The 25,293-nt window shown below is 40.3% G+C and overlaps 1 protein-coding gene across 3 annotated transcripts in view; it reads left to right on the top strand.

Annotated features, from left to right (window-relative positions):
- HDAC8 (histone deacetylase 8) overlaps window positions 1-25,293 on the top strand; it is a 182,580-nt gene that overhangs the window by 135,331 nt on the left and 21,956 nt on the right. Inside the window, exon 10 of one of the 3 annotated variants that reach the window (XM_074323459.1) lies at window positions 224-274. The exons of the other annotated variants lie outside the window; for them this stretch is intronic. Within the exon in view, the coding sequence (XP_074179560.1) occupies window positions 224-259 (36 nt within the window). The 3' untranslated portion in view covers window positions 260-274. Of the gene's footprint in view, window positions 1-223; window positions 275-25,293 lie in introns of those variants that run through there. 3 annotated transcript variants of the gene reach the window in all.

Here is a 25,293-nt window from a genome sequence, read left to right as displayed (position 1 = left end):
TGATTTTTTTCCCTGTGTTTTTTATATCTTCCAAGTTTTCTACAAATGAAATGTGTTATCTTTGTAATTAGAAAACAAAATCACAGTAAATGCAATTTTTAATGGAAAGGAATGTAAAGGAATTGAGTTGTTACTTATTATTTTTAAAAATTTATTTTCTGGTGAATGGGGGCACTGCAAAAATAGTGAATGAGGTCTTAAGAAGCGGCTTACTTCCACACAGCAAAGGAAACCATCAACAAAACAAAAAGGCAACTAGTCGAATGGGAGAAGATATTTGCAAATGATATTTCCAATAAGAGGTTAATATCCAAAATGTATAAAGAACTCATACGTCTGAACAGCAAAAAACAAACAACCTGATTTTGAAAATGGGCAGAGGACCTGAACAGACATTTTTTCCAAGGAAGACATAGTATATGGCCAACAAGTATATTAAAAGATGCTCAACATCACTAATCATCAGAGGAATGCAAATAAAAACCACAATGAGATATCACCTTACTCTTGTCAGAATGGCTGTCATCAATAAATCAACAAACAACAAGTGTTGGTGAGGGTGTGGAGAAAAGGGGATCCTTGTGCACTGTCGGTGGGAGTACACAATGGTGCAACCACTATGGAAGTCAGTGTGGAGATTCCTCAAAAAGTTAAAAACAGAACTACCTTAAACCCAGCAATTCCACTTGTGGGTATTTACCCGAAGAAACCCAAAACACTAATTTGGAACATGTTCATTGCAGCATTATTCACAATAGCAAAGATATGGAAGCCATCCACATAACCATCAACAGATGAATGGATAAAGAAGTAGTATATATACACAATGGAATGTTAATCAGCCATAGAAAAGGATGAAATCTTGCAATTTGCGACAACATGGATGGACCTTGACGGTATTATGCTAAATGAAATAAGTCAGATGGAAAAGGACAAAAACTGTGATTTTATCCATATGTGGGATATAACAGAAAGAGGCAACAAACAAACTAACAAAACAAACTCATAGATACAGATAACGCAATGGTGTTTACTAGAGGTGAAAGGGGTGGAGGAGGACAAAATGGGTACAGGGGGTCAATCAAATATGGTGACAAATGGAAACTAGACTTTTTTGGTGGTGAGCACGCAATAGAGTACACAGATGTTGAATTATAATGTGTGTGTTTTTTTAAGTAGCATTATAAGAGTTTCGAAAGAATAGAAATTCTTACCGGTAGAGAACTCGTTAGCTCTACTACACTGTGACAGGATCCTCAAGATCATTTGGTTAAAATAAAAGCACAAGTACAGGACGCTGTGTCGAGCATGTTATCTTGCTGTGTTAAAGTTATATTTTTAGGCTCGAGAGAGTCACAAAAATGCTGGTAAGGGAACTGGGTGTCTAGGGCATGGCAGAGTTTCATTATTTCACTAAATACCCCTTTCAGCCTTTCAAATTTTGTACTGTATGCATCTTTTACTTTCTCAAATTTTTAAAAATAAAACACTTTTAAACTCACTTATGCTAGAATTTAATGGACTTATTGTAGTTATTGTCAATATCTCCCCAAATGCCTTAATCTGGCTTCCAAAGTTAGGGGAAAGAGGCTGGAACAGGGCCCTGCCTTGCCCTGGCATCTGGCTCCAGAACCTGCTATGCTGCTGCCCCACCCCCAGGGCAAAAGGGTGCAAAGTTATTGCAGGAGCGCATAACAGCCTGAGTAGAGGAGTGGGTGCATGTGTGCGTTGGTCTGTGTGCAACTACCAACAATTCTTTGAAAAATGTCAGGTGAAGTATGGTATGAGATGTAGCTAGAGAGCTGTTTTTGGGCCAGGCTATGGAGCCAATGTTTTTCAGTCATGCTAAGTAGCTTAGACCCTCCTATCCAAGATACGCTGTCACTAAAGGTCTTACAGTAAGGGAGTAGAAAGATCCAGTGTGTATTCTTGAGAGTTTATGTGGGCTGCTGTACAAAGGATGACCTGGAGAGCTAGGAAGAGCAGCTCAGAAGCTGTTAAGAGATGAAAAATGTCTGAATTGAAAGTGTGAGCTAGGATTTGAACCCAGGCCTGCCTGACTCCAAAGATCAAACATTATTTCTCCATACAACACACTGTCTGCAGAAATGAACGACTGAGTTCCTTTGTACCACTTTCCTCACACTAACACTGGAAGTACTATCAGCAGGAATATGTCCTCATTTACATAGAAACAAAAAGGAAACGGCTACCTGTTAATAAATCATTGCATTCACAAATGCACTTCCTTGTAAAAGAGGAAACCTCAAAATCCATGCTGTCATCTTTCTGGTTTTCATTAAGTCCTCTTGCTTACAACATCAAAGGGAAACAGGAAGTTTGCATCCATCCTTGTTCTTGAAATATTTTCCTTAACTATTATTATAAATCACCCTGTATAGTCTATATTTCAGGTATTGAAACTTTTAAAGCAGTGTATCATCCATGAATTCCCAATTTAAAAAAAAAAAAACAATATGAAGAACACTAACTTTGTAATTAAAGTATTTTAATCTTTGATGATTCAGAAGGCAATTTGCAAATCCAGGGTGTCTTGGGGTCAGTGTTAAGAACATCATTATCATATGTTCCTAATAGAAAGGGCAGGGTTTATTCATGCTGTATCTATCATCAGGACCTAGTACATAGCAGACTTTCAAGGACTGAAGTGGGTGGGTGAATGAATGGTAGAGGACTTGTAGCAGTAGACAGGACGCACTCTCCTGACTCTATAGCTTTCCCAGCACCACCTTCTTTCTCCTATAAGTAGAGTATAGAATAGCAAGGCTGGCAAGAACGATCTGTAGGATCTTTGGGTTGGGGAGAGGGAAGAATACAATTCGCTCATTTAAAGTGTGCAACTCAGTGGTATTTAATATATTCACAGAGTTGTGCAATCATTACCACTTTCTAATTCCAGAACATTTTTGTACCCCTAAAAGAAATTCCATGCCCACTAGCAGTGAATCTCATTCCTCTCCCCCCAACCCTAGTGACAACTAATCTAGTTTCTGTATCTGTAGACTTGTCTATTCTGGACATTTCATCTGAGTGGAGTTCTACAATATATGCTCTTTTATCAGTCGCTTCTTTTACTTAGCATAATGTTTTCAAGGGTCATCACACTGTAGCATCTATCAGTACTTCATTCCTTTTTATTACCGTATAGGAGCTTTCTGAGCCAGTGATTTGTGGTTTAGGTTATCATAGCATTTCCTACATTTTGGACAACCAAAGGAACTCATCTGAAACTGAAGAGAAGCCAGCATGAATACAGCCCAGAATGAATGAGATTATGTCCATCCTCATCCTTGGCAGTGGCATAGTTGTGCTGAGCCAAAGATCTGTCTTAATAGGATGGCGGGCCCAAGTTATGTACTGTGACCTCCTGCTGGCACTGGACTAGCCTAGGAAGGGCTCGTGGGTGCTGGTATAATGGGATGAGGCAAGGGCCTCATAGTTTGTGTTTCTGGCTTGGGCAGAGCTTGGGTGCAATTCCTCGTCTTCAGACATCTGAGGAAAGTATGTCGGGGATCTCTTGGTTCCATTTGTTCTGTTTGCCAGTGAGCAGAGTACACTGCACTGTGCAGACAGGTTAGACAGTTTATTGTAGGCTGATGAAAGCAGATTAAAAAACCATCAGCTTGGTGGGAAACTAGCTCAGAATCCAATCCAAATGTCAGATGAAATATTTACACAGCCAGGAGATAAACCAAGGGAAACAGTGTGCCCTTTGTGTGTGCCTCTGAGTGTGCAGGCACACACAGAGCTGCTGACCATTTGTCAACTTCCAAGATTTATTCTGCTGCTTCTGGCAAGGGACAGCCTAATGATTTAATAGCTTGTCAACACCTACACAGAGAAACAAGGACTGGCACTTCCTCATTTCTTATTTTCTTTGCTTTAAATAGGAATTCCTATTCTAAGTCACTGGAACCTGGAAATCAGACTGTCAGGTTTCTCTTGACTTGAGTGCACAGTTCCTGAATTTGAGCATGATGGATGTTATAACTTTCCTGTTATACAAACACAGGGTTGCTACCCTTTCAGAAGAATCCATTGAGTTCATGTCCTAAAGCCTGAGTGTTTGCTTCAGACCATTGCCCGTGAGCCAATTTCAAATGGAGTGAAACTGTTTTGTTTCTGTCCCATGAACCTCTTGTGTTGAATGCCTGTTTGATCAATCCACTGCCTAATTGCCACATTTACATTTGAGATGGAGAACTTGTTTAGAGGATTTAGTAGGGAAGAAGACTGAACTTCTTGTGCAGAGTATTATTCTCCAGGCATACTTGGGCAGTTGGAAGTTTCCTGAAAGCTGTGGCCATGTCCTCTTCAGCTCAGCAACCCCCCCAGTGCCTAGTACAGCATCTGGCATACAGTCACCTTACTTGATTGATTTTCAGACAATTTGACCATGATCGAGTGAATGGAGTGACAGCTTAACCAGAAGGTTACATTTTACATTAGAATAATACTTTGGGTACACTGAGTCTGTATCCCAAAGAGAGGCAGTATAATGAAGTGGTATAGAGCTTTACTTCTCAAACTTAATAGGCTTGTTAAATGCAAACACTGATTCAGTAAGTTTCATGTGGGGCCTGAGATTGTGACTTTCTTGCAAGCTCCCATTGAAACAATACTGCCAGCCCAGGGACCACACTTTGAGTAGCAAGGATCTAGAGCTATGTTGTCCAATATGGTAGCTACTAGCACTTGGATTGTGGCTAGTCTAAATTGAGATGTGCTGTAAGTGTAAAATACACATCACATTTCAAAGACAACGTAAGAAAAAAATGTAACATCTCTCAATAATTTTATATTGATTACATGTTAAATTGATAATCTTTTTAATATATTGGGTTAAATGAAATACATCCTTAAAATTAATTTCACTTGTTCCTTTTTACTTTTCTAATGTGGCGACTGAAAAACCTTTAAATTACGTGTGTAGCTCATATTATATTTCTACTAACCATCACTAGTCTAGAGCAGCAGTTGGAAAACTTTTCCAGTAAAGGGCCAACTAATAAATATTTTAGGTTTTTCAGGCCATGTGATCTCTGTCTGACTATGCATAAAAGCAGTCATGGACAATACATAAATGAATGAGCACGGTTGGGTTTCAATAAAACTTTATCAAAACACGTAAGGTGGTGGCCTCACATACCAACAGCCCACAATCGTGGTGAAAACCAGTGGCCTAGCAGCCACCTGAGGGGGCTGAATACTGTTGTAGCTCCTTCCAGGCCTCATTCCCAGAGAATTATTTTTTCACTTGTCTGGTGGTTCCCTGGAAGACCCCACTTACAAGGCTTTCTTTATTAGACCTGAGTCAACAGCCCATTCAATGTGAAAAACTTTTTCCCTGGGGCACTTGTCAAAAACAATTAGAAGCAAATGATTAATTTCACAGCTGTCTGAGGCAGTAGATAACAGTTGAGGCAAACATTAGGCTATCGAAAAAACTAAAAGGAAAAGCTAAGGAATGAGATATCCATAGGGTCTTTGTAAAGCTCCAAAATGTTCCTGGGAATCTAGAAGGGCACATGCATGCAAAGGGTTGTGTTCATGCCTAGGGCTACGCGCATGCTCGTGAAAGACCTGAGAAAGACCTAAACTCTCATCTCTGGCTGACCTTCAAGCTTCGCACAAATGAAGTGCTAAGACAGTTATCAACTTCCTGGCTGAACATTGAGGGTATGCCCCAACATCCACACAAAACCTCTTGACAAAGACTTGGAGACTTACTGGTTCCAGGCATTAGGAACATCTCTATCCAACCATTAGCTGATCACTAATCTAACCAAGTAGAGATTTCAGTGGCCACACATGACAAAGAATACAGACTTTAATAAATTAATTTGGAAAAGTCACTAAACAAATAAACACCACAAGAAACAACAAACCTTGGGGAGGGGGAGAATCTGATTTCCAGAACTACCAAATCATATCATTTAAAATGTCCACTTTTCAACAAAAATTACAAGATATGCATGAAACAAGAAAGTATTGCCAATACACCAGAAACATTAATCAATATAAGCTGTCCCCGAGGATGTCTAGATGTTGGATTTACTAGACAAAATCTTTAAATCAGCTGTTTTAAATATATACAAAGAATTAAAGGAAAGTATGATAAAAAAAAATCTGACCAAATAAACAATATCAATAAAGAGACAAAAATTATAAAATTAAAAACAAATACAAATTCTGTAGTAGAAAAGTACAATAATTGAAATGAAAAATTCACTAGAGGCGCTCAACAGAAGATTTGAGCAGGCAGAAAAAAGAATCAGCAAACTTAAAAACAGGTCAATTGATATTATCCAGTCTGAGATGCAGAAAGTAAAAATAATGAAGAAAAATGAACAGTGCTTCAGAGACCTGTGTGACACTATCAAGTGTGCCAACGTATGCATAATGGGAGTCCCAGAAGGAGAGGAGAGGAGCGAGCGAGCGAGAGAGAGAGAGAGAGAGAGAGAGAGAAAGGTGAAAAAAGAATATTTGATGAAATAATGGCCCCAAATTTACCAAATTTGATGAAAGACATTGGTCTATACATCCAAGAAGCTCAAAGTAAAATCAATTCGGAGATCCACACTGAGAATCATCCTAAACTTCCAGAAGGCAAGGACAAGGAGAGAACATGAAAGCAGTAAGAGAATATGTATCATATACAAGGAATCCTCAATAAGATTAACAGTTGACTTCTGATCAGAAACCATGGGGGCCAGATATTCAAAGTGCTGAAAGAAAAAAAAATCAACCAAGAATTTTATATCTGGCAAAACTATTAATCAAAACTGAAAGGGAAACTGAGACATTCACAAATAAACACTGAGGATTTACTGCTACGGAAGAAATACTGAAGGGACTCCTAAGGCTGAAATGAAAGGACACTAGACAGTAATTTGAATCTATATGAAGAAATAAAGACCACCAATAAGAGTCGCTACATAGGTAAATATAAAAGTGCATCAGGGGGCGGCCAGATGGCTCAGTTGGTTTAGAGCGTGAGCTCTGAACAACAGGGTTGCCAGTTCGATTCCCACATGGGCCAATGAGCTGCACCCTCCACAACTAGATTGAAGACAACGAGCTGCCGCTGAGCTTCTGGAGGGGCGGCTGGATGGCTCAGTTGATTAGAGTGGGAGCTCTCAACAACAAAGTTGCTGGTTCAATCCTGCATGGGATGGTGGGTTGCACCCCCTGCAACTGAAGATTGAAAACAGTGACTGGACTTGGAGCTGTTGGGTCCTGGAGAAACACACTGTTCCCCAATATGCCCCAATAAAAAAAAAAATTTTAAGAAAAGTACATCAGGAAATTGTAACTGTTATAAATAAATAGTATACTGAATGCTTAGAATAGCACCGGGCATGAAGTAAGCACTTACAAGCATTTGCTCTTATTTCAGAACATTTTAAGAGTTTAGCCATTCAAGTGTTTGTTAAGGGATCAAAATATTCAGAACTTAAACCAGACCCTTTGCCAGATGTGTGACTCTTCCTTTCATTTGGCATCATTTCAATATTACTGTATCTCAGGCAATAGGGAGGAGAGGGTGAGAGATGGGGGAATGGCTGGTCGGTGGAGCACAGAGACCCAAAGTCAACAAATACTGTTGGAAAAATGGCACTGATAGTCTTGTTTGATGCACACTCTTAAATAGCCAACAGGTTAAAGAAGATGCCACAAAGAAAGTTAAAAAAGACTTTGAGATGGATGAAAACCAAAGCAAAACATGCCAAAGCTTGTTGAATGCCATGAAAGTAGTGCTTAGAGGGAAATTTGTGTCTGTAAATGCCTATATTAAAAAAGAAGAAAGATCAGAAATCAATAACCTAATCTTCCACCTAAGGAACTAGAATAAGAAAGTAAACTACACCCAAAGCAAACACAAAAGAGGAAATACAGGCACACCTCGGAGATACTGCGGGTTCAGTTCCAGACCACTGCAATAAAGTGAATATCATAATAAAGCAAGTCACACAAGTTTTTTGGTTTCCCAGTATAAACGTTATGTTTATACTATACTGTAGTCTATTATGTGTGCAATAGCATTATGTTTAAAAAAAAAAAGCAATGTACACACCTTAATTTAAAAATCCTTTTTTGTAAAAATGCTGACCATGATCTAAGCCTTCAGCAAGTCGTAATCTTCTTGCTGGTGGAGGGTCCGCCTTGATGCTGATGGCTGCTGACTGATCAGGGCAGCGGTTGCTGAAGGCTGGGGTGGCTGGGGCAGTTTCTTATGCTCGATTGACTCTTCCTTTCATGAGTGACTTCTCTGTAGCATGTGATGCTGTCTGATAGTATTTGACCCACAGCAGAACTCTCAAAAGTGGAGTCAGTTCTCTCAAACCCTGCCACTGTTTTATCAACTAAGTGTATGTAATCTTCTCAATCCTTTGTTGTCATTTCAACAGTCTTCACAGCATCTTCACCAGGAGTAGCTTCCATCTCAAGAAACCACTGTCTTTGCTCATCCGTAAGAAGCAACTCCTCATCCACTCAAGTTTTACCATGAAATTGCAGCAACTCAGTCACACCTTCAGGCTCCACTTCTAAGTCTCGTTCTCTTGCTGTTTCCACCACATCTGCACTTACTTCCTCCCCTGAAGTCTCGAGCCCTCAAAGTCATTAGGAGGGTTGGAGTCCGCTTCTTCCAAACTCTTGTTAATGCTGATATTTTGACCTCTTCCCATGAATCACTAATGTTCTCAATGGCACCTAGAATGGTGAATTCTTTGCAGGTTTTCAATTTACTTTGCCAGGATCCATCAGAGGAATCGCTATCTATGGCAGCTGTAACCTGACAAAATGTATTTCTTAAATAGTAAGACTTGAAAGTCAAAGTTACTCCTTGATCCGTGAGCTGCAAACTGGGTGTTGTGTCAGCAGACACGAAAACCACATTGATCTCATTGTCCATCTCCATCAGAGCTCTTGGGTGACCAGGTGCACTGTCTACGAGCAGTCATATTTTAAAAGGAGTCTCTTTTTCTGAGCAGTAGGTCTCAACAGTGGGCTTAAAATATTCAGTAAACCGTGTTGTAAACAGATGTGCTGTCATCAGGCCTAGGATTTTCAGATGGTAATTGAGCGTTGGCTTCAACTTCAAGTCACCAGCCGCATTAATCCTTAATCAGAGTCAGCCTGTCCTCTGAAGCTTTGAAGCCAGGCACTGACTTCTCCTCTCTAGCTGTGAAGGTCCTAGTTGGCATCTTCTCCCAATATGAGGCTGTTTTGTCTACACTGAAAATCTGTCGTTTAGTGTAGCCACCTTCATTACTCAGCTAGAACTTCTGGATAACTTGCTGCAGCTTCTCCATCCGCATTTGCTGCTTCACCTTGCACTTTATGTTAGGGGGACGGCTTCTTTCCTTACACCTCGTGAACCAACCTCTGCCACCTGCAAACTTTTCTTCTGCAGCTTCCTCCCCTTTCAGCCTTCATAGAACTGAAGAGAGTTAGGGCCTTGCTATGGATTAGGCTTTGGCTTAGGGAATGTTGTGGCTGGTTTGCTCTCTTTTCAGACCCCTAAAACGTTCTCCATGTCAGCAATAAGGCTGTTTCACTTTCTTACCATTTGTGTATTTACTGGAGTAGCACTTTCAATTTACTTCAAGAATGTTTCCTTTGCATTCACAACTTGGCTAATTATTTGGTGCAAGATGCCTAGATTTTGGCCTACCTCAGCTTTTGACACTCCTTCCTCACTGCGCTTAAGCATTTTTAGCTTTTGAGTTTAAGTGAGAGATGTGTCACTCTTCCTTTCACTTGAATGCTTAGAGGACTTTGTAGAGTTATTAACTGGCATCATTTCAATATTGTTGTATCTCAGGCAATAGGGAAGAGATGGTGAGAAATGGGGGAATGGCTGGTCGGTGGAGCAGTTCACCATCTTACATGAGTGCTGCTCATGGTGCCCAAAACAATTATAATAGTAACATCAAATATCACTTATCACAGATCATTATAACAAATATGACAATAATGAAGAAGTTTGAAGCATTGTGAGAATCACCGAAATGTGGCACAGAGACCCAAAGTAAACCAATACTGTTGGAAAAATGGCACCATAGTCTTGTTTGATGCAGGGTTGCCACAAATCTTCAGTTTGTAAAAAAAAAAGGCAATATCTGTGGGGTGCAATAAAACAAGGCACAATAAAATGAAGTATGTCCATAATAAAAATTAGAGCAAAAATAAAGAAGAGAATGAAAAACAATAGAGAAAATCAAACCAAAGTTGATTCTTTAAAAAGAATCAAGGAAATTGACAAACCTTTAAGTAGACTGACCAAGGTGGGGGAAAAAGAAAGAAACGTCAAATTACTAAAATCAGAAATGAAACTTAGGACATTACTATCAACCTTACAGAAATAAAGAGGAGTATAAGGGAATATTATGAACTGAAGGGTCAACAAATAATGTAACCTAGATATAATGGACATATTCCTAGAAAGATACACACTACATAAACTAATTCAAGAAAAAATTGAAATTCTAAATAGGGGTATAACAAGTAAAAGTCGTTGAGTTAATAATCTTTTTAAATCCTGCAAAGAAAATCCCAGGCACTTACAGGTTTGCTGGTTAATTCTACAAAACATTTAAAGACTTAACACCAATTCTTCATTAAAAAAAAAAAAAAAGAACAGAAAAGGAGGTAACACTTCCCAACTCATTCTATAACAGAATTACCCTGATACCAAAACTAGACCAAAAAAAATCACAAGAATAAAAAAGAACTACAATGCACTATCTCTTAGGTATATGGATGCAAAAACCCTCAAAAAAATTAGTAGCAAATCAAAGCCAACAACATATAAAAAGGATCATATACCATAACTGAGCAGAATTTATCCCAGGAATGCAAAGTCATTTTAACATCTGAAAAACAATTAATGAAATACACATATCAATAGAATTAAATACAAAAAACATAATAATCCCAATAGACACAGAAAAATCATTTGACAAAACCCTATATACCCTTTCATCATAAAACCACAATAAATTAGGAATAGAAGGGAATGTCTTCAACCTGATAAAGGGTGTCTATCAATAATCTACATCTAATATCATACTAAAAGATGAAAGACTGAAAGCTTTCCTCCTAAGATCAGAAACAAGACAAGGATGTCCACTCTTGCCCCTTTGTTCAACATTGTACTGAAGGTTCTAGCTAGGGAAATTGGAGAAAAAGAAATAAAAGTCATCCAAATGGGGAAGGGAAAAGAAAGCTGCAACTATTTGCAGGTGACATGATTTTGTATATAAAAAAATCCTAAGTTATACAAAAAACAAATTATTAGAGCTAAAAGATGAGTTCATGTGGCCAAAATCCAGAGCACTGACAATACCAAGTCCTGACAAGGCTGTAGAGCAACAGGAATTCTCATTCACTGCTGCTGGAAATGCGAAATAGTACAGCCACTTTGCAAGACAGTCTGGCAGTTTCTTACAAAATTAAACATGTTTTAACCATATGATCCAGCAATCACACGCCTTAGTATTTACCCAAAGGAGTTGAAAACTTATATCCACATAAACACCTGCATACGGACGTTTAGAGCAGCTTTATTCATAATTGCCAAAACTTGGAAACAACCAAGATGTTCTTCAGTAGGTGATGGATAAACAAACTGGTACATCCAGACAGTGGAGTATTATTCAGCGCTGAAAAGAAATGAGCTGTCAAACCATGAAAAGACGTGGAGGAAACTTAAATGCATATAACTAAGTGAAAGAAGCCAATCTGAAAAGGTTACACACTGTATGATTCCAACTATATGACGTTCTGGAAAGGGTAAAACTATGGAGACAGTAAAAAGATCAGGGGTTGAGGATGGGGAGAGAGGTTAATGGGCAGAGCACAGAAGATTTTTAGGTCAGTGAAAATACTCTGTATGATATCATAATGATGAATATATATCATCATACATGTGTGCAAACCTATAAAATGTACACCACGAGTGAACCCTAGGGTAAACTATGGACATTGAGTGATAACAATGTGTCAGTGTAGGTTTATCAGTTGTAACACATGTACCACTCTGTTGAGGGATGATGATAATAAGGGAAGCTATCGTGTGGAGGCAGGGGTGTAAGGGAAATCTCTGTACCTTGTTCTTAATTTTACTGTGAACCTAAAACTGCTCTAAAAATTAAGTCTTTTTTTTTTTTAAATGAGTTCAGGAAGTTTGCTGGATACAAGATCAATATTCAAAAATCAATTGTATTTTCATACTTTAGCAATAAACAATCCAAAAATGTAATTAAGAAAAGTCCTATTACAATAGCATCAAAAAGAATGAAATGCTTATAAGCATATTTAACAGAAGGAATGCAAGACTTTGACACTGAAAATTACAGGACATTGTTGAAAGAAATTAAGGAAGACCTATATGTATGGAAAGACATCTGTGTTTATGGATTGGAAGACTTAACGTTCTTAAGATGGCAATGCTCCCAAAAGTGATCTAGCAATTTAACATTATCCCTATCAACATCCCAGCTAGTTTTTCCTCTTTTCTTTTTTTTTTTTTAAAGAAATTAACAAACTGATCCTAAAATTCACATGGAAATGCAGGGGACCCAAAATATCCAAAACAATCTTGAAAAAGAGCAAAGTTAGAGGACCCACACTTCCTGATTTGAAAACTTACTCTAGAGCTACAATAATCAAGATGGTGGCACTGGCATACAGAGAGACATATAGATCAATGGAATAGAAAAGATAGTTCAGACACAAACGTATACACCTATGGCCAATTGATTTTTGATAAGAGTGCCAAGACCATTCAATGGGAAATGAATAGTCTTTTCAACAAATGGTGTTAGGACAACTGGATATCCACATGCAAAAGAATGTAGTTGGACACTTGCTTCACACCATATATAAAAATTAACTCAACATAGATTAAAGACCTAAATGTAAGGGCTAAAACTATAATACTCTTAGAAGAAATGTAGGTGTAAATCTTCATAACCTTAGATTCATTTCTTCTATTTGACACCAAATACCCAAGCTACCAAAGAAAAAAGAACAATATACAGAAAAAAAGTAATACATTGGCCTTCATCAAAATTAAATACCTTTGTGCTTCAAAGAACACTATCAAAAAAGTGAAAAGACAACCCACAAAATGGAAGAAAATATTTGCAAATTATGTATCTGATAAGGGACTTGTATCCAGAATACATTTTTAAAAACTCTTACAACTCAATTGTTTTGTATACCTGAAACTAAAGAACAAAACAAAAATGAATCAGCATTTTGGGATTTAAAGAAGTTAAGATATGATGGTAGAAATGGGCCATAAACAGGTGGAATTCCTGTTCCACCATTTACCAAGTCACTTTTGCATTCTAATCATCAGTTCTCTCACATGTAAAATAGTGAAAGCTGTTGTGCTTACGACATATGGTTGTCATGAAGATTACCATATGATCCAGCTATTCCACTTCTGGGTATTTATCCAAAGAAAACAAAACAACCAACTCAAAAAGCTATATGCACTCCTGTTTTCATTGCAGCATTATTTACAAAAACCAAGATATAGAAACAACCTAAGTTTCCATCAATGGATAAATGTAAAGAAGATACAGTACATATGTACAATGGAATACTATTCGGACATAAAAAATGAAATCTCTCAAATATATGGTGATGGAAGGAGAACTGACTCTGGGTGGTGAACACACAATGGGACTTACAGATGATGTAATACAGAATTGTACACCTGAAATCTATGTAGTTTTACTAACAATTGTCACCCCAGTAAATTTTTAAAAAATGAAATCTCGCCTTTTGCAGCAGCAATGGATCTTGAGGGGATAATGCTAAGTGAAATAAGTCAGAAAGAGAAAGACGAATGCCATACGATTTCTCATATGTGGAATCTAAAAAAACAAAAACAAAACTGAAAATGAACCAAGCAAATCAAAAACAAACACATTGATACAGAGAACAGATTGGGGTGTAGGACTTGGGGGTGTAGGACAAAGGGGAAGAGGGGTCAATTTTATGGTGATGGATAGTAAACTAGATTTTTGGGGGTGATCTCTTTGTAGTGTACAATTCAACAAATGTTGAATTATAATGCTGTACACCTGAAACTTATATAATAATAAAATAAGATTAAATCATTTGAAAAAAAACCTCAATAATAAAAAGCAAAATAAGTCAATTTCAAAATGGGTGAAAGGATGTGAAACACAGAAGATGTACAAATGGCCAATAAACAAATGAGGAAACATTCAACATCACTAGGCACTAGGGAAATGCAAATCAGAACCACTATGAGATACCGGTTCACTCTTACTAGGATGGCTATGATCAAAAAGATAGACAATAGCAAGTATTGACAAAGAAATAGAGACATTGGAACCCCATACACTGCTGGTGGGAATGTAAAATGGTGCAGCCACTTTGAAAACCAATCTGACAGTGCCTCCAAAAGTTAGACATAGAGTTACCACATGACCCAGAAATTCCACTCCTAGGTACATAACCACATATGTTCATACAAAAACTTGCACACAAAATTTCATAGCAGTATTATTTATAATAGCCCAAAAGTGGAAACAACCCAAATTTTCATCAACTGGTGAATGGATACACAAAATGTGGCCTATCCATGCGCTGGAATAGTATTTAGCCTTAAAAAGGAATGAAATGCTGACACATGCTATAACATGGATTAACCTTGAAAACATGCTAAGTGAAAAGCCAGACACACAGAACTATACATTATATCATTCCATTTATAAGACATGTCCAGAATAGGCATATCCATAGAGACAGAAAGAAGATTAGTGGTTGTCTACGGGCGGGGAGGAGGGGAAATGAATGCTTAATGGCTATGGGTTATTTCCTGAAGTGATGAAAATATTCTGGAATTAGATACTGGCAATAGTTACACAGCCTTGTAAATATACTACTTGTGAATATCTGAATTGTGTACTCTAAAAGGGTGAATTATATCTTCAAGGGAAAAAAATGACAGAGGGACAGATTTGGCCCATGGGCCATAGTTTGTCAATCCCTGTTCTGAAGCAATGGTTTTTGGAGTCACAAGGTCCAGAGAGAACCCTAATTTTCAACTTATGAGCTTTGTGACCTTGGACAGGTTACTTAACAGCTTTAAGCCTCACTTTTCTTCTTTATATAATGAAGATATGTGCGAGGATCAAGTTAGGTCAAACGTAAGCTCCATGAAAGCACTCTTTCCCCAGGGCCCAGAATTGGCTTGCGCTCAACGCACATGAATGAAAAAGTAAAGCGTTTTGAGCCATCACTGACTTACAGTAATAAATAATAATAGCAAACCCTTTTGCAGAACTTTATCTTATTTTAATATATAGTGTTATCATCGCCCCCATTTTCCAAGTGAGCAAACTGAGGCATAGATAGGGTAAGTAACCTGCCCCAAATCTTACACAGCTAGAAATGGTAGAGCCAAAATTAAAACCCAGGTGGTCTGGCTCCAGCATCCATGCAATAAATGTCAAGTGTGAATATGGTTATTATTATCATATCATAAAGTTTCATATATACATTGTACGGTCACATTTCTCCCTTTGGTATCTGAGCGCACTAGCCCCTTTACTGCTCCAGTATTTGATTTAAGATGAGGATGCTTCCGCAGTTTCCAGCGTTCTGTCTTTCATCCATCCATTCACTCATGTCTTCATTAGCACATATAGGATCCTAAGTGTGTTCTAGGCCTGTGCTATAGATACGAGAAGACATGCTCTCTATCCTCAAAGAGCTCAAAGTCCAGTAGGGAAGAGAATTATAATCCAGATGGTAAGTACTGTAGTAGAGATTCATAGAAGGCTGCTGTGAAATCACAGAAGACCCCAGGGGATAGTGTGAAAGCTTCCTCGAGGAAGTGGTACCTAGAGAGAACTGCAGATTAATCAAGTGTAGGCGGGGACAATTGAGTCAGGAATGAGGTGAAAATGTATATAAAGGCTGAGAGGCCCAGGAGCCCTTGGTGAAACCCAGGCATGGAGTCCAACATGACCGTATGTCCAGTGCAGGGGCCACCTGGAAAAGCTCACATGGGCCTACAAGCCATGCGAGTTTGGTCCTGAGACACTAACCAGCATTCCCTTTCCACCTCACCCTACATTATTTTTCTTTGAAGCACTTATCACCGTCTGATATATATCCCTGCTGTTTACTGAGCGTCTCCTCCCATTAGAATGTGAGCTGCCTGTGGGCAGTGACTTTGCCTACCACGTGCACACATTTGTATTCCCTGGCTATAGCAGGCACTCAATAAATGAATGAGTGAAATCAAATGAATAGGCTAACGTCCTGAGAACTCTGGCGAAGACAGCATTGAGATGCAGGCCCAACCCCCAGGAGCTTCCAGGCTAGCAGGGGACCTAACGCATGGACTTGAGCACCTGTTATTTACATTCTGTCTCCTTTCTTCTTTCACTTCCTGCCTTCTTTCCCAGAATTTTCAGACTGTCCTCTGACTCTTCATGTCCCCGTGCAGGACTTTGCCCTTCCAAGCAGTGGCCCAGGCCCCAGCACATGCCCACCTACCTCCCTGAGTCTGCCCACCCCAAATCCCGTCCCTGATAGCTGCCTGCGTCTGCTAGGTGTCGTCAGCATGATCAAGCTAATTTTCCCTAATGTCTGAGTCACTGCCAGAGCAGTCTCGGGTATATGTGGGGTTTTTTTTTTAACTTTTATGTTATGGAAACTTTCAAACATATACACAGCAGACAGAAGAGTATAATGAACCCCCATGTGCTCATCACCCAGCTTCAACAATTATCAACATTCTGCCACTCTTTTTTGTTCTAGTCCCCATTTTTTCTTGAAGTATTTTAAAGCAAATCCTGGGTGCCATACCATTACACCGTTGCTGACCTATAAATGTTTCAGTGTTTCGCAAACAGATGAGGACCTTTTCTTAACCACAATACTATTTTCAAACTTAACAAAATTGATAATTCCTTAGCATCATCTATTACCAGTCACTGTTAAATTTTACCCAGTTGTCTCAGCAACATCTTTCTTCATGAATTTGTTGAAATCAGGATCCAAACGTTAGGAATATACTTTAGAGGTTAAAGGCCCCATGGCAGAATCAGGCCTTGTGGAAAGGTGGAGAAAGGAGCTAGCCATCCACGCCCGTCATCAGATCTTTTTTCTGGTCCCCAATAAAAGGTAGAGAGATGCCTTGCAAGTAGTTTTCTGCTCTGCAGAACCCCCTGGTCCCACCGCCATGCTGCCTGGCCTCAGAGATATTTGGTTGAGCTGTGTGAAAGCAATCGTAATTGCAGTCATTCCTGGGAGCTGCTTGCCATTATGCCTAATTAAAGCACAGCACAGAAATCATTATGCGTATCATTAAAGATGTGTCAGATTGACTTTGTCATGAGTTTTATTTCATTTCAATACAAAACTGTTCCAGTATACCCAGGCTTCGAAGTGTGTTGCTCCTGGTCCCTACCAGGGAACAGGAAGCCAGCTGTCGGCAAGCCAGCAGCTGAGCATCCCATCCTGTCCCACCCCGTCCCGACCCGTCCTGTCCACTTCCACATGCATTGGCTCTGCTGCAGCTCAGGCCTTCATCTCCACAAGCTGCACATCTGGGCTCGAGGCAGAGTGATTCACACACAGAAACAAGCAAAACAACAAAACCCTACAGGCTCTGCCAGTGTCAACTGCTGCTTCCCCCATCCACAAGGATGTCAGTCAAGCTTCTTATTGACTCAATGCACACATCTTCATTCTCCCCATTTGGGGGTTGGGGAATGTGCGATGAGCCGATGTGTCCAAAGTCATCGAGTCCATCATTAACAAGACCAGAAGGAGAACTAGACTGTGGCTGCCGTCCGTTAGGCACTCATCTCTGGTAATGGATGCAATTTCACTTTTCAAACGAACTAAACAATGCTGTCTGTGCTGTTGGAGGGGTAGGGCGTCACTTTTCCAGCTCGTGTTTGCAAGTTGTGGGAACCAAACTAATAGCCTGGACTAAGAGGCCACGCAGGCCGTGCCTCATCCGTGCATTGTCAGCAGGTGTCCTGCTGCTCATCAGCACCGAAGCCAGCACTAAGCAGGTAAAGCAGTGTGGAAGAAGCAGACACCAGAGCAAATCATTGCCTACTGAGCCTTTCCTTTGGGTCCTGTGCAGGTCCAGTAACTGAGCTCGCATGCTCATTCACTCCACCAGGCTTCAGTGAGCACCATCTTTGTGACCTGCTCTGTACCGAGTGAAACTACCATGTGCTTCTTGGTCCTGAGAGCTGCAGTCACAGCAGAGTGGGGAAGAAGGGCTGCAGAGGGCCTTGTGGGGCCACAGAGGACGTAACAAGAAACTCTGCCTTTAGACAGTCAACTAAGACGTTACATTCGAGCTGAGTCTTGAAAGATTTGTAGGAACAGTCTAGGCTGAGATGGGAGGGCCAGGCACTCTCTGCAAAGGCAGGAACACACGACACAGTGTGAAGACACCCAGGACCCTTTTGCAGACGTAGGGTAAATGACTTTCCATTAATGTATCTCAAGACATTATTCATTTAAGATCAGACATCCAAGTGGACCATCACTCCAGTTTCCTGATTTTGCACACCCTGCTTTTGGGCCAGCCTTTTATCCTTCTTTGCAGTTCTTCGGCATTTACCGTGTTTCCCCGAAAATGAGGCCTAGCCAGACAATCAGCTCTAATGCATCTTTTGGAGCAAAAATTAATAGAAGACCCGGTCTTATTTTACTAGAAGACCGGGTCTTAATATAATATAATATAATATAATATAATATAATATAATATAATATAATATAATATAATATAATATAATATAATATAATAATATAATACAATACAATACAATATAATACCGAGTCTTCTATTAATTTTTGCTCCAAAAGACGCATTAGAGCTGATGGTCTGGCTGAGTCTTATTTTCGGGGAAACACAGTAGCTCCAAAGCTGATGGTGAAATACACCATTTCAATCTGCTCAGTCTCACTTTTGCACCCATCACATTACCCGCTGAATGGCTTAGCTCTATAGTCTGGGTTTCTCAGAGCAGCAAAAACAACCTCTTCCCCCATAGAGTCCAACCTAAGGAAGCAGAGCCTGTTATGTGGAGGAATGCCACAAAATCTCCGAGGACACCTGGACTCCATGTGCTAGGCCTTTGCTGCCCCGTGTCTGTTCTCAACCAAATGGCCTGTTTGTTTAGCTGCTGACTGCTGACTTCATTAGAGGGACATTAAAACACTGTTGGTTTGAGTATGGCAAGGTAATGAATCATCCTTGTGTAGACTCTTAAAGAAACTATTAGGGGACAAGCGTAAGTGCACCATTACTGATCTGCTCATGAACTTCAGGCTCATCTAGGGCATGGAAGATACCCAACAACCACAGGCTAGAGTTTTTTTGTCATGAAACTGAAATCCCCTCCATTTGTCTAGCCTCTAGAGCAGGGGTGTCCAAACTTTTTTCAACGTTTTTCACCAAGGGCCATATGCAGTAAAATACACAAACAGCCGGGCCACTCACTCGAGGTGAAGTACGTATTGCCTCACTTGGTTTATTTAAGTAAACTAAATATATTTTTGGAATTTGCTGCGGGCCAATTAACAATGGATCGCGGGCCGCAGTTGGCCCGCAGGCTGCAGTTTGGACACCCCTGCTCTAGAGCTTTCACCAAGTTCCTTCCATTGATCCTCATAAACAGCCCTTGAAAGTTGGCACGGTGAAGATTTGTGTCCCCATCTTACCAATGGAGACACTGGGCCTTCAGGAGTTAAGTGAGAACAAGTGCTTCCAATGTTATTGAAAGCCAAGGCCTCCATGACAGCCCCTTTCCTGCTGCCTGGGCTGTGGGTCGCTGGGCCAGCCTTTCCCCATGGCCGGGTGGGCGTAGGCAGGGGCAGTGTGCGCACGTTTACAGGACAGCTGGCTGCACTTAAATACGCAGTCTACAGGCTCCTTGCACTATTCACAGCACACCCACCCCAAGAAGGACCTCCGGATGTTTGCCATGTTAGCACCAAGCCAGTACAATAGATAGACAGTGATAAAGAGCAACCTTGGGAAGCGAATACACCTCCAAGATGTAAGTCATTTACTCCCTTCTTACTAGCAGGATCGGGTTCAACCTGCATAAATCTATTTTAGTGTATTTTAATTGCTTGTAAACCAAGTGTTTCCTGGATATGCCACTGACCATGAATAATTAGAATCATTTCAATGACTGGGTTTTCGAAAGTGAATGGGAAAGCAGACAAAAAGGGGCTGCTCAAAAGGGAAGGTCATTTGTTAAAGCCTGAGTGGGAGCGTTGTTTCAGCCTTCTCCAGTTTTGTTTTGTTTTTCTGTTTTTTTTCATGATGTCACTAGAGCCGCCTGTTTTTCAGCTACTCTGCCTGCCTTTCATTTTTGTATGTATCTCTCATGTTAAGTAATACCAGCTGCTAACAATGACTGGGCCCAAGCGGCTGCATGTCAGAATCATTCATTCACTCAACAAAGATGTATGGAGTGCCTACTATGTGCCAGGCCTGTAACAAATCCCGAGCATGAAGAAAAGAATAAGGCCCTGTTCCCAGCCTTGAGGAGAACACTGCCTACTGGGGGAGACGGGCACATAGACGAACAGTTACACTGTAGTGTGATAAGTGCTAGGACAGAGAGACCCACAGCAACTGTGGGAATGCAGAGGATGGACTTACTCCATCTGGGGGAGTTGGGGCTCAAGGTCAAGTGTGGCTACAGTTTAGGAGTCACAGCCTGGACTGTGCTGTGACATAAAACTGCAGAAGTCAGTTGGGCTGGAGTGTGAAGGTCTTTGTATGTCTTGCTTTAGAGTTTGGACTTGGTCCTGCAGTTACTGGGGAGCCAAGCACAGTTTTAAGCAGAGGGAATGGCATGATCAGATGTGAATTTCAGGGAAGGAGCGTGGCTTTGAGAGCGTGGTATTGTTCACACAGCTGTCTCCCCATCCACTTCTTGAGGGCAGGAGCCGAGTCTCATTCATCTCTTCGCGCTCAGGCGACCTTAATATCAATGACTGAATCAACAGGTTTTAAAGAAGTGCAACTCATATTTGCCCCTAGTAACCAGTCTGATGGAGTATCAAATCCATCCTCGACTTTTCCCCTGCCTCTGCCGAGCCCATCAATCTGTCATTGTCCATCGCGAAGGATAGTTGTGCTAGTCAGAGAAGACAAGAAAGTTCCTTACAGATCTGTGTCGGCTCAGTGCTGGGTTCTTTCTCATACATTAATTTTTGATGATTTGTTTAAAATATATCTTTATTGTCCTCATTCTGCTCCTTCTGCCTTTCTTACCTTCTCTCCCTTCTTATTGAAATCTTACTCATCCTTCAAGGCCAGTTCAGGTGCTTCCCATCTCCTGTGTGAAACCTTATCCACAGTCAGAATTCAGAATTCCCACTTGAGTTCTCATAGCTCTACAGAAATGACGCACCTCTAACATTCATTTTATCATAGTTATCATGTCTGCCTTCTTGACTAGACTGTAAGCTGCTCGAGGCCAGGGATTGTCTGCTTCCTATTGTCTCCCCAGCACCTGGCACCCTGCATAACCAGTAATACCCAAAGCTGTCCCCTGATAGATAATGGCAATCTTGGAAGTACCCTATGCCTTTCTCTATCTTCTTGCACACAGTTAGATGTTTTTTCTTCATCTAACAAGTGGCAGGGGAAAAAATCATTGCTCATCAAACAATGAGGATATGTCACAGAGATAGAGATCCCCTAATTGCCATTCCCTGATGTCATATCATTTCAGGTACTTTGAACGCCCCAAATGCAGTGCCTCTAAACAAAGTATAAGCACACTGACCCATGCACAGTCATAAGTTCAAATCTTTGCTGAGGAGCTTACTGTATAATGGGACTCACCCATGGTGCTGAGTGAACAAAAAGAGAAGATGAACGCTGTCTTTTAAAGGACTGAATTAGGTCTACTTGGAACACATTAATCATCAAGTACCAATCATTCAAGTTTTCCAGGTCAAAATGCCCAGCAGACAATTCAAAATGCAAGTCAGAGGCTGGTGATAAACACTGAACGCAGGTATATACGCTCTCTGCATAGAGATGATTAAAAGAACAACAGAGTGTTAACTCTCAGAGAGAGAGAGAGCTGAGAGCACAACCTGGGTGAGGATCCATGGGCAGACCCTGAGAAGCAACAGGGAGAGGACTGGCAGTGAGGGAGAAGGTAGTGCCAAAAATGTGGTATTAGTCTTGGCCGAACCCCTGAAAACTCACCCTGAAGGAAAACCTTGGCCTGCAGGGAGACCCCTAGTGAAGCAGTGGCCACCAACCCTCGTCTTTTCTGCCACCTCCTCTGTACCTCCTTTCTTCCCTGGCCAATTTACTGCCCCCCATATTTATTTCCTCTCCTTTCTGTCAGTCACCTCTGTCCCCCCGCCTTTCTTTCCCACAACTTCCAATGTCTCATTCACTCCTCTCGTCCATCTTTCTTAGTCTCTTTCATTTGAATCGTTCTCTTCTTGATCTCTCTGCACTCTTTCCGGCTTCAGACTTTTTGGAATTCAACCTCATTCAGTCTGAATGGGAATTTGTGAAGAAATCTACTTTTGCTACTGTCCATTACATGCAAAAGTCCTGTTTCTTTGTAGAGTTGTTAAACCGTGATAAATAATAAGATATAGCATTTAATAATAACATTTACTGAGCGTTTACTACTATGCACCAAGCACTGTTCTTAAGTGCTTTACATGAAAACGCTCACTTACTGTCACAAAACTCTATATGGTATGTTCTATTGCACAAATATCCCTATTGCACAAACAAGAAAACCATGAGTCAGAACAGTTAAATAACTTGCCTAAGGTCACACAGCTAGTAGGTGGTTGAGCAAAGATTTAGGGCTTATCCTCTGTGGCTCTAGAAATGTCACTCTTTAACCACTATGCTTATTGTTTCATGGTTAATAGAAAGCTCACTGGGCTGAAAGTCCAAAGCCATGGGTTAAAGTTCATACCTGTTACTTTAGCACTATGACCTTGGGCAAGTCATCTCACTTGTCCAGTCCCCACACATGTGAGGTCGTTTTATGTACTCTAGCGAACACCATACAGTTAAGCTTGATTTTATTCTTCTGCCAGTCCTGTAATTATATGTTTCTTTATTTAGATTTTCCTCTCCTTGAGAGCAGTCAGCAAACCTTATTATCTTTTTGTACTCAACTTCCCCCTGCCCAGGGCCTAGAATAATGCTCAGCACCTAATAGAACATGTGTGTATTGTGTGTGCGTGTGTGCATACACACGCACACACAATACACACACATCACTGTGGATTGACTACTATAGCAACCTTACTGAATACACAATACACTAAAGAGCTGTATATGTTTGTTCATGAAGACTCTAAGTACTTTAACTATTGAAACAAGACTGGTTAATATTGGGTATGTTCTTTGTTTAAATATGATTGATCCTCAAATAAGCTAACGTTTCTTAGGTTTACCTGATTATTTTGCTTAGTAAACTTTTCTATACCAAAAGTTACAAGACCATTAAAACAGCTGAATAATAAAACTATTTCCATGCCCTATTCATTCATTCACTCATTCATTCAAACAGTTCCTGGCACTCGTATATGAGCCTTACCATGAAGCAGTTCTTAAGTCGCGACTGTGTTCGAAGGGTGGAGTGAGTACCACTGGTGAGACACAGATATAGTGTAGACGGGATGTGAGGTTTCCATTGCCATGTCCATGTCCACATGTAACAGCTTAAGTCTAGTAGCTACTATCTTCCTAACCTTTCAATCATGGTATAATATAATATAATATAATATAATATAATATAATATAATATATAATAATACTGGGTATAATATAAAATATAATATAATAGTGGGTATAATATAATATAATATAATATAATATAATATAATATAATACTGGGTATAATATAAAATATATAAAATATAATATAATAGTGGGTATAATATAATACAATATAATACTGGGTATAATATAATATAATACTGGGTATAATATAATACCATTCACCTTTGGTGTGCCAATTCCTTATAGTTCAGTCCAACAACTAATGGGGTTATTTTTTTTGTTTGTGTTCTAAAGCTGTGGCAATAAAATTTACTCCCAACAATACCACCCCAATTTTATGTCCTTAAAACGTACCATAAATAACATTTATAATAACCGAATTTCCTATAAACAGAAAGGTTTTTGTGGGCGAAAAGAGGGCTTTTTTGTTTCCATCAGGGTTGGGCCTAAGTTCTTTGATGGAGTAGTTGGTGATATAGGAAAGGTTGCAAAGCTGTGTTACTCTGGTTGTGTTGAGTTCTCCTCACAGGGCGATTCAGGTTTACATCACAGTCACCAGCACAGCCTCCCCAACTGAAGACAGAGTAAAGCCTCAGGGGACTGTAAGAGGTATTGGCACCAACCTTGGGCTCATCCAGATAGAACAAGTCTCATTTTTAGGCAAAGGTAAACGTTGAGTTATCAAAAATTTGAGAGCTACTTGAAGCATTAGAAAAGGGGCTAGAGTGCTGTCATTGTATCCCCTACTGAGTAGTTGAGCCACAGGAGCACACTGCCAGCCTGTCATGCTGAGTCTCATCCCTAAGGCTCCACGGGATTTCACTTTACTGTCCTCTTTCTTCCTCTCCACTTGCTCTTTTTGGGGATCTTTTTATCTCCTACTCCCTTAGTAGTCCGCCATGACCTCACTTCAACACACTGTCATCACATCTCCAGCTGCCTGCTAGACATGGTGACTCAGATGCACTACTGTCATTTGAAGCCCAGCTAAACCCAAGCCCATCACCTCCCCATAGCCAGACTGGCTCTTCCTGCTAATTTACTCCACCTCTGTCAGTGGCACTGTGATTGACTCAAAATCTAGGAATCAGCTTTGACTTCTCCCCTGCCTTAGCCAACCAATTACCAAAGTCCTGGTGAGTCTACCTTGACAATGTCTCTTTCCATCGTGTCCATCCCCACAGCAATCACCCCCCTCACTGGGCACCAGCCTTTGACTGCTGCTACCAGGTTTGCTACCACAAACCCTTGTCCTCTGCCTGTATTCCTCATCCCATTAATGTGCCTCCTACACAGTCAGGAATCCTTAACTCGCTCTTCCAAATGTCTGACATCCAATTCATTGTTTAGTCCTATTGATGCTATCTTTTAACTTTTCCAATCTCTTCATTCCTCCCACAATTGTTCTAGTTCAGGCCCTGTTACGAATCATCATGTCTCTAGGACCA

This window comes from Rhinolophus sinicus, chromosome 18, assembly GCF_057876585.1.
Source record: "Rhinolophus sinicus isolate RSI-liver-muscle chromosome 18, RSI-T2T, whole genome shotgun sequence".
In the NCBI taxonomy this organism is placed as follows: domain Eukaryota; kingdom Metazoa; phylum Chordata; class Mammalia; order Chiroptera; family Rhinolophidae; genus Rhinolophus; species Rhinolophus sinicus.
Note: the sequence above shows the minus strand (reverse complement) of the source record. Positions and strands in the feature narration are given on the sequence as shown.